Below are 13504 nucleotides of genomic sequence, written 5' to 3'. Positions count from 1 at the left end.
CAGAAGTGACTCTGCTGTAGCCTTGTCCCCAGGTGCCAGGAAACCATGCCGATGGGGACCTGTGCAATGAAAAGCCCCAGTTCACCAATGGCCTGGAACAGCTCAGCACTCAATAGAAGCTGTGCAGATCCCTGTGGTGGGTGACTGGGCAGCTCCACTCAGCCCCAGCTGCTGCTGAAGACTGATGGCCACCAGGAATGTGGACTTTGTCAAGGCAGCTGGCTTGAGGATGTACATTCCTAAAACGTTTGGGATCCACCACCTCCTTTGGCATTGTATTTCAGTGCTTGCTTACACCCGCCTTGCAATGTATTTCCCAGCACCAAAGCCAGGTCTTGCTCACTTTGAAGTTTATTTCTTCCCCGCCCTCCCCCAGCATTCCGGTTAACGTGGACAAGACTGCTGGGCAGTGGTCCTTTACACACTGGGAGACTAATGCCATGCCTCGTCTCTCCCCTCCATAGTCTGGTCTTAGTTGTAATGGGTAGCATGAAAGGATACTGAAAATAATTGATAATATCATCCCTATTTATACGGCCCCTTGTCTTTATTTTGGTTGTCTGTATGGTTGTGGGATTTTTTGGGGTTCAGTTTTTTTGCAGCTTCAGGATGACACGATGAACCCCTCCGGAGTTTGTGGGCCACCGTGCCAGGCACCTTTGCTGCGCCCTGCTCCCAGCCACGCACCCCTCCGCGCAGCCACTGCCACCTGCTGCGCGACATTCTCTGCGTGTTTGCACCTGACCACGCCACGTGCCCGGCCCTTGTGGCGTTCCAGCCAGTTCAGCCGAAACGCGGAGTCTGGGCCGGTGTAAACGCTTACGGCGGAGCCGTCCCCAGGGTGCCTGCGCCCGCCCGCAGCGGGCTCGGCCCCGGCTCAGCGCAGCGGCGCCGGCAGCACCGCCCGGCAGGTGCGCGGCGCGGCCGTGCCCGGAGGGGCGAGCGGGGGTGCCCGCCTCCCTGCGGGTCCCGCGGGCTCCGGCTCCGAGCGGCCGGGCACCGCGTCCCCCCGCGGCTGCCCGGGGTGGCGGCGGGCCCCGGCGCCCCGCACCCCCCGGCGCAAGCGGGGCCAAACCCCGGAGCGGGAGCCGGTGGCGGCGGGTGCGGATGCGGGTCCCGGGGTGCGCTGCTGGCAGCCCCGCGGCCCCGGGGATCGCGGGGCCGGGCCAGGAGCGGCGCCGTTACCTTGTTGATGTCCCACAGCACCAGCCGGCAGTGGCGCCGGGCGAACTCGAGCGCCGTCGCTCTCCCCACGCCGTGGCCGGCGCCCGTGACGAGCACGAGCTCCCCGCGGACGGACTTTCTCCTGGCGGGGACGAAGAGCTTCACGAAAGCCTCCAGGTAGGAGTAGACGAGCGTAGCCAGGAACAGGAGAAGGCCCAGAAACGGATTCATCGTGCCTCCGAGCGCCCTTTGCCCGCCGCACCGAACTTCAACCTCTTTTGACGTCGCTGCGAGTTGTTGATTCACCGCCAGCCCGCCCGAGCCCGCGCCGCCCGCCCCGTCAGTCAGAGGCCCCGCCCCCGGCGGGCACCGGCCCCTCCCCGCGGCCCTTCCCGCCGCGCCCCGGCCGGGCACAGGCTCCCGTGAGAGGCGGCCGCCGCGATCGCCGAGCCCGCCCTGCGCCGCGCCCGGCCACACGCCCTGCGCCGCCTCAGCCAATGAGAGCGCGGCGTTTGGGGAGGGGCGTGTCCACGGGCGGGGACAAGCCGGCGGGCTGGCGTCGCTCGCGATTAGCGGCGGCCCGGCCGATGAGGGGCGAGGTTGTACGGGCGGCGGCGGCGGTTCGGGGTGGCGGCGCTGAGAGGGGCCGCAACGTGCCGAGCCGCAGCTGGTGGGATGTGGTGGATGTGGCTGTCAAAGGAGCGGCTGCTGTCAGTGTGGCTACAAAAATGTGCCTCTGGGGTGGTTTCTGCCCCTCTGGCTGAGGAAGGTTGGTAGAGGTGTGCAAAGCTAACTCGGTGCTTTGCCCTTGGTTGTGATCGTGCCGGACAGCACCCGCTGGTGCCGTGCCCTCCAGCCCCCCCCATGACTGTTCTTTTGCTGCTTTCTTCCCCCCACCGCCCCTACAGGTGACCTTGCTGTTTCTCAGGGCCTTGTGTGAAAAAGTAGCAAAGAATGTTCTTGTTTGTCGTTTGCTGCAGGTGGAAGAGGGATGGAAGTGGCAATAAAATTGCTCATCCAGTTACTGGCAAAACCACCTTGAGGCTCCCTTTAACTCTGTATTGTAATTCTGTCTCGAATCCTGCTGTGTGACAGCCCAGTTGCTCAGTCTCATGAGGCCTTTGGCAGTTTTCTTCATGGTGAGTGCAAGTCTGTCCGTCTGTCCTTCCTTCCTTCCTTTGAATACCTTACCTGTGTGTTGTCAGCAGACTTTGTCACTTACCTTCCTCTCCTAGGTCAGTAGACCAAAGCCAAATGGCACATGTCCTTTCAACTCGTGGGATTCCACAGGTGAACTCTTCGCTGGCTGTTCCCTCTTTTTCTGTCTTGTAATTAGTTATCCGTAGCCAGGCCTTCCATCTTATGCTACAGATGTTTAGTTTCCTCAGGTCCTTTGGAAAATGACATTGACTGTGTGAATTGGATCATCCTTATCTAATTGAATCTAAAATGCACAACTCACACTTGGACATGGGTCTGTGTAATGGAGCATGCCAAACCTTAACCCAAACAGGGGTGCTTATAGGAAATGGAGAAAATAGTTTTAGGTGATTCATTCAGCAATAAAGATATAACTGCATGGTTTTATTTGAAAAGGATTTCTGAGCTTATTCCTTTGCTTTCAGTTAGAAAACTGGATATATCCAGCTCATGTTCATAACTTTACTTAAGGATATTTGTGAGCTGCTAGGGGAAGAGTGAAGCATGAACATCTGTCCTCTGATGTTCTAATCAGTCTCCAGTTAAGATCAGAGTTGTTGAAAAGGATATTTTTGTCCTGGTGCTTTAGCTGCCCTGTTACTCATCTTGTATGCAGGAGACTGGGTTGACTGCAGTGAAGACATTCAGAGCTAGGCACTTCCTAATTTTCTCTTGGAACTTAATTCTGTTCTTAATTAACACATCAGTGTTTGGGCCAGACCCTAATTACACAGCTCAGCGGTGCTGTTATTTTCCTGGCACAGGGCTCCAGTCAGTGCCGTGGCCAAGATGCATGAGGCGGGGAAACACAGACTCCAAGAGATGCCTCAGAGGGAGGCAGAGCATGAGGCTGAAATCACTAACCTGGCTCATGATGTGTCCTAAGCCAGGGTGTGAAGTATTGCTTTTCAAATTTGGTCCTTAGATGTAGGTGCCTATGTGAAGCTTGCTTGCATTGGCTCCTGCTAGGCACCCATAATGACCAGACTTTGGGATGAGCTTCAGTTCTCTATTGTGGCCAGAAAGAGAACTGAGGAGCCTGGGAGGCTTGGTGATTCAATTCTGTCACTGGTGTTCAGGAGGAGAAGGCTTAAATCCTTCCTTTTGTGTCTGTTTCTTTATGCCAAGCAGAAGACTTGTAGCCAGAGAGACAGAGGAACTGTAGCTGCATGTGGAGTAGAGCACAAGTTGTGCTGCCTGATTAATTCCTTTGAGCTGAGAGACTGGTTTAGATCTGGCAAGCTAGAGGTGAACAGGGTCTCCCTTTGCTTAGGTGCAATTGTGCTGAGCAACATGCTCTTCAGGAGAGTGCTTATTCCCCAGATGTGTTTTGTCTTCCAATTTAATGCTGCCATCAGAATCTGAGTGATGCTCAGGGCTAGTAAGAATACTGGGCCCAGAGAAGCCAAATGTCTTGCCTGATGTGTCCTACTGGAGCCAGTCCTTCCCCTGTCTGAGAAGAAGGCCTACTCATCAGATTGTGGACTTGTCTGTCTTGGGTCTCTTTGAGCTTTTTCTTTGGAATCATTGGATTGTACTGTACCCTTTCTTTGAAAAAAGATTTAAGCCATGAAATAGCAGAAATGTAAAAGGTATGTACTCGGAGAAGCTAAGCTAAGTGGAAAGTTTTAACAGTGTTTGCTAGCAATATGAGAGACAATTGTCAAATACTTACAGAAAAATAAAGTAGAGATTTAGCCTTTGGGTATCAGTGGTACGGACAAACATTTTGGCCAGTATGCTGCTCCTTCTGACAGGGCTTTTGAATCATCAGTATTTTCACATCTTTTGACTCCTCAGTAGGTAAGAATAGGTGGAACTGAACATAATGAAAAAGCCAAACAGATGTGCTCTGGCTTCAAGTGTCTCACATGTAACAGGACTGTCATCTTAGCAAAAAGGCAATAACTAACTAAAAAAAAAGGAAGGGGTGGGGAAGACAGGCAGGGCCACCACAAAACACGCAATTTGGCTTTCATTTTAAATGGCAATTGTGCCTAACTGTCCTTTAATTGGCTTTAAAACTTTTTTTATGCTCTGAATTTTGCAAACCCCTTCTTTCTTTTCCTACCTTGGCTACAGGAGTCTTTGCACTGAGAAGCAGAAGATCCCAAGCTGGGAACTTCTTACTTTGACAAACCCCGAATGTCCCGTTCCACGAGCAAAAAAGAAACCATTTTTGGCCATCTGTGCTGCCAGCAGCACGAACTCCTACCTGTTGCCACCTAAGAGCAGGAGAAGCTGTATGATGAAGGCTTTCCCTTTTCTGAAGAACCTCAGTTTACAGAACAACATGAAATGCTCAGGTGAGTGGGATGGATTCTGCTGGAAGCCACCCGTTTCCAGCAGCATGTTGAGGCCTCCCTCACGTGGCTGTGAGCCAGCAAGGGCCTGGCACAGTCAGGAGTTGCACAAGTAGGTGGAAAGATGATCTGTGCTCTGAAGGGGTCTTTGACCCGTGTGTCACCAGGTGCTGTTCTCTTGTACCACAGGCCAAAGACCTTTGGGGGCCTAACCTGCTGGTCGGGGTGGGCCCTGTCAGAGCAGGCTGCCAGCTTGCGATGAGGAGCTGTGAGGTGGCTCAGGTGGAACCTTCCCCCATGCACCGTCTGCCCCCTGGCCCCCTGCCACCCGCACGGGCTGCGCTGCCGGCGTGCCATGCCTGGCCCTGCACCTCACTGATCCCGATGTGGTTTGCCGGTGTGACCGGGGACCTGCCTCGTCCCTGCGGCCTGACCTGGCTGTCGGCAGATTCTGCCTGACCCCTTCACCATTGTGGCACCTGCTCCACTGTCCTTCCTTGGACCTGGTTGCCACTTTCATTGTTCAGAGACACCTTTGGGTTAAAGAACTGTATTTATTTGGAATAAGGAATGCTGATGGTGTAAATGCATAATTGATAATCAGTGTAATTGGGTATTGCGCTACAAACGAGGCTGTATTATTTCAGGTACTCGCTACAAAGCACATGAAACTCTTGAACGTTCATTAGAGCACATTTTTTAAAATTTAAAAAGGTGAATTGAGGTGAAACAGGCCACCCACCTCCTCTATAAATTGCTTCCTCCAAGATGCTTTTGCTCGGGCATGAGGCCATACGAACATAGTTGCAGGCGATCCCTTTGTGCTCAAGTAGACAGTGGTGCTGTCTCAGAGATGGGCTTCGAGAGAATCCCCACCTGCCTCAGCACTTGGAGATCAAGGCGATGCAACACACACAGCCAAAGCAGCCCTTTAGACTTCTAGAGCTGCATCTCTGCTTTATTAACACTTCATGTTACGCAGGTATGTCCCTACTGCAGGTGTGGGATAAACCCTTAGCTGTGCTTGGAAATGGCCTGGAAGCATCTGTCTTAGTTCTGCTCTGGATCAAACCAGCTGAGCTATGCTCAGCACATGTTTGGGTTTCACTCATGCCACTGGGAAATGAGAGTCAAGTTTTGCTTTTCACTGGGTGCTTCTCTGCCCAACAACTGCATCAAACTTGGCATTGGTCAGCTTTTTCAGAAGATCCAGGGCACGTTCTGGAAACAACCTGAAAGAGATAATAATGTGAAATTAAATCTGGCATAAGGAACTTAAATTACAGGGAAAAGTGGCACTGCAGGTGAGGGAAGAGCTGGTCTGGGAGCAGAATGCATGCACGCACAAAGACTGAGACAAAGCCTTAACCTGGCCATTATTTCCAGAGAATGCGTAGCCCTCATCAGTCTCTTTCTAGTTTAATTCCAGTCCCACCCATTTCCTTTTATGACAGTTCCAAGGCCAGGTATGGGTATCTACTGAGCAGTATTGGGGTTGCAATATCGTTGCAGGATCTAGGTAGGTTTGATATTGAACAGGGACAGGTATGTATTGAGGGGTTTATACTCTGAAAAGCAGCAGGCCTATGGAAGGATGAGATGTTAAAACTGAGGTGCAGTTTCCTTTACTAGGATTTCTTACCTTATGAGTCATGTTTTGTTAGGTACCCCTGCCCCACATTAAGAAAAAAGGCCAAGTAAGGGCTTTGACAGCTTTAGGTTTGACTTGTCTATGCTTCTGCAGACTTGCACTGTCAGTGTGGAGCTCTTGGAGATGCAAAAAGACTTAAAAGCTTTTTCCCACTGCCTGGTGTCAGGTTTTGCAAACAAGAAATTACCAAGTGTTTCATGAGATACTGTGGAAGTTAATAGAAAACTTAATTTAGTTGTTCTGATGTGAATGACAGGTTTGGAACCTGAGCTCTGGTAAAAATGTCTCCTCAGCAGAGCAGTCTCCCTGGATATTAAATACGTGTGAGAGCACAAATCTTGCTTTATGTGGCAGAGAGAAGCAATAGAGCCCACTTAAAGCAATTTTCCCAGCCTCTGTGACCTCAGTCTTTGGCGTTGACATGAAGAAACAAACACTAATTAGCAGCAGGTCCTCAGCTCTGTCTGGAACTTCTCTGAGGCTGCTGTTTCAGAGAAAGCGTTGTTTGCAGGCAAAAGGGAAATGGCATTCTGTGAAAAAAAAAAAAGTGTTCTCTTGTTCTCTCACTCCCTCCGTATCAGCCTGCAGAGCAGGTGAATATCATTAGCTGTAGAAAGTGGATCACAAGTATCTATGAGAGGGCTCAAAAAAATCTTTGTGTACGGTGTCTGCTGTTGCCATTATGAAGAACCACTGCTGTTTCATTACCTTGTTACGTGTTACTCTCATACTAAAATATTTCAGAGGTATGCCTGTATACAATGCTGAAGGTAATAAAGAAAATATGGGATAGCGTTGAAGGTGAACTGCTTTCTGGCTGTCATGCCAGGGTTTTGCTATGCTGCCAAACCATTATCTTTCACTACTATGGCTGCAAAATGCATAAAATAACTTAATCTTGAATCAGATGTTAAAAGTTAGATACTTACATACTCAGGTACTTAGCATTAATATGTGTCTTCCCACCCACCCTTTTTTTTTTTTTCTTTTACTACTTACATTTCAGAAAGTAAAGCAATGTTTAGTTGTGATGGGACAAAAACCATTTTCTGGTTGGTCAGTATTCCTTCCATCAGGGCCTCTACAACTTCGTCAACCTCCAGAATCTTTCCAAGCCTAGACAAGAACACATATGTGTAAGAGCTACAGCGGTACAACAGGGGCAGTACTAGATGTAGAGTGCTTCAAATACGCACAAACTCAGGTAATTCAAATGCAACCGTTATGCATGTGAAATGGCAGCGCACATTTTCCTTAGCTGGTGCTATACAAACGTTTATCTCCAGCTTCATACAGTCAGCTGGAAAGCAAGGTCTACAGCTGGGGCTAATATGTAGTGCCTTGATGCAGAGAAGGAAGGACAGGGAGGCAGAGTTCTGGTAGTTACCTTGTACTGGGGTTTTTGACAAAGCCCGTGTTTATAAAAACGGGACAAAGACATGTAGTTTTGATTCCATCCTTCCCCAGGGTAGACAGCTCCTCTGTCAGAGCTTTATGAAATCCAACTGCAGCAAACTTGCTTGAACTGTGGGAAGGGAAAAGCACAATTGAGAAGGCAGAAATACTGTTTCTAGCTTTCTACAACTGCAAATAGGAGGCAAGAAAATGTAATCCAGCGGACAGACAGGGCAGGGGATAGTTCTAACTTTCCCTGTGCCAGAGGGTAGTGCTGCATTAGATACTGCTGCTTGGGGAAGTAGTTCTGGAATGCAGAGTGGGCATCTTTCAGAAGAAGTTGCCTCAGTGGTGAACAGACAAGACAAATGTCAGGAATTCTTAGAAAATGATAGCTAATGTGCATCAATCTATGGACTTGCCCATTTTCCCATGTGAGAAGATTCTCAGAAGGAACGCACCCAGAGTCTGTACACTTCAGAAGGATGGGCAGAGCAGAAATAGAGAACAACCCTCTACTGCTTCTTGCACCACACAGGAGCATCTTGTGACAGTCGCGTGTGAGTTTTGAAATGGAAAAGAGTATTACATGTGCAAAAATTGAGGAACATACTGCCACAGAAATTGGTGCAGGCCAGCAGTATAAGCCAACTCCAAAAGAAAGCAGAGCCAGAGGATCGGTGTATTGACTGCTATTGATTTGGACAGTGTAATCCCAGTAAAATCCCGGGCTCAGGAGCTCTCCCATTGCAAACGGTGAGTGACTCTGTAAGAATGCGTATTCCCAGGAGAAGATTGCTCTGCCTGGAGCTGCTCTTTAGAGGGCTAGGTGGCACGCAGAATTGCTGTGCAGTCTAACAGTGTTTCTGTTCACGCATCAGGACTCAAGTGCTTCTAGTAGAAACAGGCCGCGTATTGACCTCTATTGACCTCTCAGTTCCATCAGTGAGGTTGCTCACAACACAGTATAATTACGTCTTCTACCTTCTGGCAGGTAATTTTAGAGTCAGAAATTAACCTTAGGTCATGATGGCAGAAGCATTTCTATACACTACCGTCACAGCCACAACAGCAGAAAGATCAAAATCTACGTACTAGGGTTTTACTTCACAACACTACAAGAACTCACAGGAGCACTGCTTTCCAAGAAGGAGAAGGGAAGAGGATACCTTTTTTGCTAAGCAAAAGTCTGCATCGGTGAGGGAGGGAAAAAAGGAGAAGCTTTCATTAGTTGGTGTGTCTCATGACTGTTCCTACACGATTGCTCCTGATTCAGTCAGACCTAATGAGCAAATCGGGCAGAACCTCCAGGCATCCTTAAGTGCTGGCTGGTGTGCTTCCTTCCTCCTCAGCAGGGTCTTTGGACGTACCATACCCAGTGGCAAGATGGTTTGGGGTGCACTGTGCTTACTGATGGGGAAGACGCAATTAAAAATAACATGAAGAGAGCTGATTTTAAAATCACTTACCAATAAGCCACCATGAAAGAAGTCACAAAATGACCTGCTGCCGAAGCCACCGTGACAATGTGACCATGGTTGTTGTTCATCATGGCTGGCAGAAAAGCTCTCGTGGTCTTGAAAGTCATTTAAGCCAAGAGGCAAAAATGCAGGGGGGGGTGGGAAAGGTGGAAAAGAACAATGTTTTGTTAGGCATGTTCAGCACCGACCCTGACTATGATTAAGAAAGCAACTAATGCTAATGCTATGTGCTGCACAGCACCTCTGATTCTGACAGCCACAGAGACACCTGTTCTCCGTTCAGCTGGCACAACTGGGAACCTGTTTTCCAAGCAGGAATGTTTCAGGAACTCTGCTATAAACAGGAGCTGATTTGCACATCTTTCCTAGGCTGCTTTCTAGGTTTCAGGTGTCAGCAGCAATGCTGCCAGTGTCTCACCCCAGCACACCGAATACAACACTTGCCAACCTGTAGCTTCTCTTTTCTTTGCCACAAACAAGGAGTCCTTAAGGGCTGAAACCGTCCCACTCTGTAACCCCTGTGGGCATGTGCCCTACCTCAGGGGTCAGCTGTGGGCATGCTGAGGACCTGGGAGGGAAGGTGGTGACACAGCAAGGTACAAACCGTGCAGGGAGGAGCACTCGGGGAGATGAGCCTGGCTGCTGGGTGCAGTCAGGGAAGGTCCAGGCCTGGCTGTGCCCTGCAGCTTACTGGCCATTTGGGCCATGTGCTGGCTGCCCTTTGTGCAGGTCAGCTGATAAAAACATTGCTTTGTATTTTTCAGCTGTGTACCTTCCACCTGCAGGATCTTGGAGCTCAGCTGCAGGTGCCCAAACCACCTGATGCAAAGAGGAACCCTAATACACCTCTGACAGAGACCAACCCATGCTGCTGCAGATGAGGCCGTCGCCGGGTGGCTCACACAGAGAAAAGAGAGAATGAAAACACTGGGCCGGGCTCAGAGTAGCAGGAGGTTAGTCAACTTTCCCAACAATCAGTCTAGCTGGCTGCCCCTGTGCTATACGCTTCCGAAAGATGCTTTTGTAATTCACTGGTAGCTGAAAAGAGTCTAAATATGCCTCCGGAACAACGCTCCCAAAAAACTATAGATAGGAAGCTGGTAGTGGCCCTTACCCACATGTGAGCAAGAATGTTGACTTCAAACATTCTTTCAATCTGGTGGTCCTGAGTCGAGAGCAGGTCGGCAGCTGTGATCACACCAGCATTATTCACGAGGATGGAGACATCCCCGATGTCCTTTTTCACCTTTTGGACAGAAAAGAACCCAGAAAATGTGTGGGTCATTCACTGTCAAAAACATGCAAGGCTGAGGAAGACAAGTGACAATTAATTTAACTCTTAGTGTCATTTCTTTTAGGGAGAGAGAGAGTAAGAATGCGCCACGTTTCCAGACGTGGTAGGTACTGTGCAGTGGTACCATGACACCTGGTTTAGAGCTGATGCTTGTCCCTTAATTACTGTTAGTATTTGTAGCCTTCCAGGCATTGCCCACAGGCACAGTATGCTCTGTGTACTCACAGCTGGGACTATGGACAGGCAGACTGTTCTGAACCAGCTGGGCCATATCCTCGACAGTGAAGTGTTTCATAGGTCCCCAGTGTTGCCTGCGTGCTGTTCAAGAAACTAGAAGGCAGAAGTTTCTTCAGGGGCTGGAAGTCTAAGGAGCAAACTCTGCAATGAGGTGCAATACGCCAGAGCCTCACAAGGGGATGAGACGGCCTGCAATCTCAAAGGGCTACTTCACTCTTCGTACAGAAAGCCGCAAGAAATGGGAAGATTACAAGGGCTGGCACGGTTTGCATACAAGACCTCTTTTCTTGTTTTCCTGACTTTTCTGAAAATCAAGCAGCTCTGGGTAAGCCTTTGGACGTGCCCCTGCTCCCCTACCTTCTCTGCAGCGCTGTAGATTTCCTCCCTTTTGCTGCAGTCCACCACAAAGGCTTGAACAGTGGCTCCCAGCCTTTCACATTCTGCTGCCGTGTCCTCAACGCCATGCTGTACGAGGCAGAAAAGAAAGACACGTGTGTGCAACTGTACCCTGCCCGCGTGTTGCTGCTCGGGCACCACAGCAGACCAGTTAGAGGCTACGGATTTGTCTGGATTGCCTAGCGGCTGCCAAGCCCCTGGATAGTTCCTGGCTACCCAGGGAAAGTGCTGTAGCCAGGGTCCGTGGGAGGACCAGTTTTCCAACCTTAAATTTGGACCCGTGTAGAGTGACTGTCAGAAAGGGAATGTGGCAACGAGAGTGAGTTTGCCTTGGTGAAGCACTCGTAGCTCGGCTGCTGAAAGGGCGCGCTTGGTGACTTCACAGCCAGCAGGCGCACATCGTGACTATAAACCGGGCTCATAAACCACAGGCCCAGCTGACATACACACCCCACACCCCCCTGAGATATGAAAAGTGGGCCTGTGCGTTGCTGTATTCACAGACTGGGTGTGAGACGAGAGGTGTGCTCCAAAGTGCGCAACTGAGAGGCATTTCTTACCAGAACAGCTTTTGATAGATATGGAGGACATGCTTTACTGAAATGCATTTGTGGACATTGCCAGTCTCAGTGAAGGCCTGTGATTCCCAGATGAATGCCAGAGCCCAAGCACTGCTCCCTGGAAACAAAGGCAGGGTTTTTTTTCCTCAGTAACATGTGTGAATTGTTGCATCAGTTCATATTTTGGATCTGAGCATTGTTCCTGTGACAGGAAACTGTCCCAATACAAAGGTGCTATTTTCATACAGCCACATTTAGCGTGTAGGCATTTCATCATTTGACTAAACATTTTGGAGCTTGTGTTGGATGTGACCAGTAGTGTGAAAAGCATGTGGCAATGTCCATCTTTTATATTACAGTTAAAAAAACAGTAAGCCCATCTTTCTGCTTCAAAGCAGGATCAAGAGGATCATGCTGTTTCTGACCTTCTATCATAATCTAAATTGTTCTTAAAAACTTCAGTAGCCACTGCATCCCTGGGCAATGTATTTCAATGCCTGCTTATTTTTTATCCTTACAATCTATTTCCCAGCAGCAAAGCCCACTCACTCACTATTCTTTTTTCCTTCTTCCTCCATTCTAGCGAACACAGACAACACTCAGCAGAAGCCCTTTACACACTGGGAGTCTAATACCATGTAACCCGGCACCATTTATGAAGATGGACATGGTACATGACCACACATATACACAAAGTCTGATTTTAATTGTAATGGGTAGGATGAATAGACACTGAAAATATTACACAATATCCTCCCTATTTGCGCATCCCCTTATGCTAGTAGTCTCTTGGGGTTTTTTTGTTTGTGGTGTGTTCGTTTTTTTTGCAGCTTCAGGATGACACGATGAACCCCTCCGGAGTTTGTGGGCCACCGTGCCAGGCACCTTTGCTGTGCCCTGCTCCCAGCCACGCACCCCTCCGCGCAGCCACTGCCACCTGCTGCGCGACATTCTCTGCGTGTTTGCACCTGACCACGCCACGTGCCCGGCCCTTGTGGCGTTCCAGCCAGTTCAGCCGAAACGCGGAGTCTGGGCCGGTGTAAACGCTTACGGCGGAGCCGTCCCCAGGGTGCCTGCGCCCGCCCGCAGCGGGCTCGGCCCCGGCTCAGCGCAGCGGCGCCGGCAGCACCGCCCGGCAGGTGCGCGGCGCGGCCGTGCCCGGAGGGGCGAGCGGGGGTGCCCGCCTCCCTGCGGGTCCCGCGGGCTCCGGCTCCGAGCGGCCGGGCACCGCGTCCCCCCGCGGCTGCCCGGGGTGGCGGCGGGCCCCGGCGCCCCGCACCCCCCGGCGCAAGCGGGGCCAAACCCCGGAGCGGGAGCCGGTGGCGGCGGGTGCGGATGCGGGTCCCGGGGTGCGCTGCTGGCAGCCCCGCGGCCCCGGGGATCGCGGGGCCGGGCCAGGAGCGGCGCCGTTACCTTGTTGATGTCCCACAGCACCAGCCGGCAGTGGCGCCGGGCGAACTCGAGCGCCGTCGCTCTCCCCACGCCGTGGCCGGCGCCCGTGACGAGCACGAGCTCCCCGCGGACGGACTTTCTCCTGGCGGGGACGAAGAGCTTCACGAAAGCCTCCAGGTAGGAGTAGACGAGCGTAGCCAGGAACAGGAGAAGGCCCAGAAACGGATTCATCGTGCCTCCGAGCGCCCTTTGCCCGCCGCACTGAGCCGGACCCAGCAGCGGCGGAGGCAGCGCCGCGGGCGGGAGCGGGGCGGGCCCGTGCGGGCGGTGGTGCGGGGCTCAGCGCCGTGCCCGCGGGGGCCCGGCCGGGCGCAGTAGGGCTGCGCGTCCCTCCACCGCCGCCAGGGGGCGCCCGCCGCCCGCCGAGCCCT

At 51.5% G+C, this 13504-nt stretch overlaps 2 protein-coding genes and 1 long non-coding RNA gene across 4 annotated transcripts in view; 1 reads left to right on the top strand and 2 right to left on the bottom strand.

Moving 5' to 3' along the window:
* LOC308055860 (estradiol 17-beta-dehydrogenase 11-like) overlaps nt 1–1395 on the bottom strand; it is a gene marked incomplete at its 5' end in the record, with an annotated part of 7794 nt that extends 6399 nt beyond the window's left edge. The window contains one exon of the mRNA XM_080370393.1: nt 1186–1395. Coding sequence (XP_080226519.1) covers nt 1186–1395 — 210 coding nt within the window. The remainder of the gene's footprint in view (nt 1–1185) is intronic.
* The window catches only part of LOC308056415, a 26110-nt gene extending 15811 nt beyond the window's left edge, over nt 1–10299 (top strand). Inside the window, exons 1-3 of one of the 2 annotated variants that reach the window (XR_013924823.1) lie at nt 1696–1933; nt 2145–4670; nt 9959–10299. This is a non-coding gene — a long non-coding RNA (uncharacterized lncRNA). Of the gene's footprint in view, nt 1–1695; nt 1934–2144; nt 4671–9958 lie in introns of those variants that run through there. The other variant, XR_013924822.1, reaches the window with a different exon arrangement.
* Nucleotides 5202–13447, bottom strand: LOC308055800 (estradiol 17-beta-dehydrogenase 11-like). Its single transcript, XM_080370273.1, has 7 exons — nt 13095–13447; nt 11083–11190; nt 10309–10440; nt 9183–9289; nt 7706–7843; nt 7318–7434; nt 5202–5899 (listed from the first exon to the last, which is right to left on the bottom strand). The coding sequence occupies exons 1-7, from the start codon at nt 13302–13304 to the stop codon at nt 5812–5814; spliced, it is 900 nt and encodes a 299-aa protein (XP_080226399.1). The 5' UTR covers nt 13305–13447; the 3' UTR covers nt 5202–5811.
* Between the last annotated feature and the right edge of the window lie 57 nt (nt 13448–13504).

This window comes from Falco punctatus, assembly GCF_963210335.1.
Source record: "Falco punctatus genome assembly, chromosome: 1".
NCBI classification, from domain to species: Eukaryota; Metazoa; Chordata; class Aves; order Falconiformes; family Falconidae; genus Falco; species Falco punctatus.
This window is presented reverse-complemented; position numbering and strand designations above follow the sequence as displayed.

What these genes read in the sequence shown, in the direction of transcription:
- LOC308055800 (XM_080370273.1), bottom strand. Translation starts at nt 13,304, where the DNA reads ATGAATCCGTTTCTGGGCCTTCTCCTGTTCCTGGCTACGCTCGTCTAC. An exon ending in TCTACAGCGCTGCAGAGAAG is followed by an intron (nt 10,441 to 11,082) that starts GTAGGGGAGCAG and finishes TCTGTCCAAAAG; the next exon opens with GTGAAAAAGGACATCGGGGA. An exon ending in TCTTTCATGGTGGCTTATTG is followed by an intron (nt 7,844 to 9,182) that starts GTAAGTGATTTT and finishes CCCTTCCCACAG; the next exon opens with TTCAAGCAAGTTTGCTGCAG.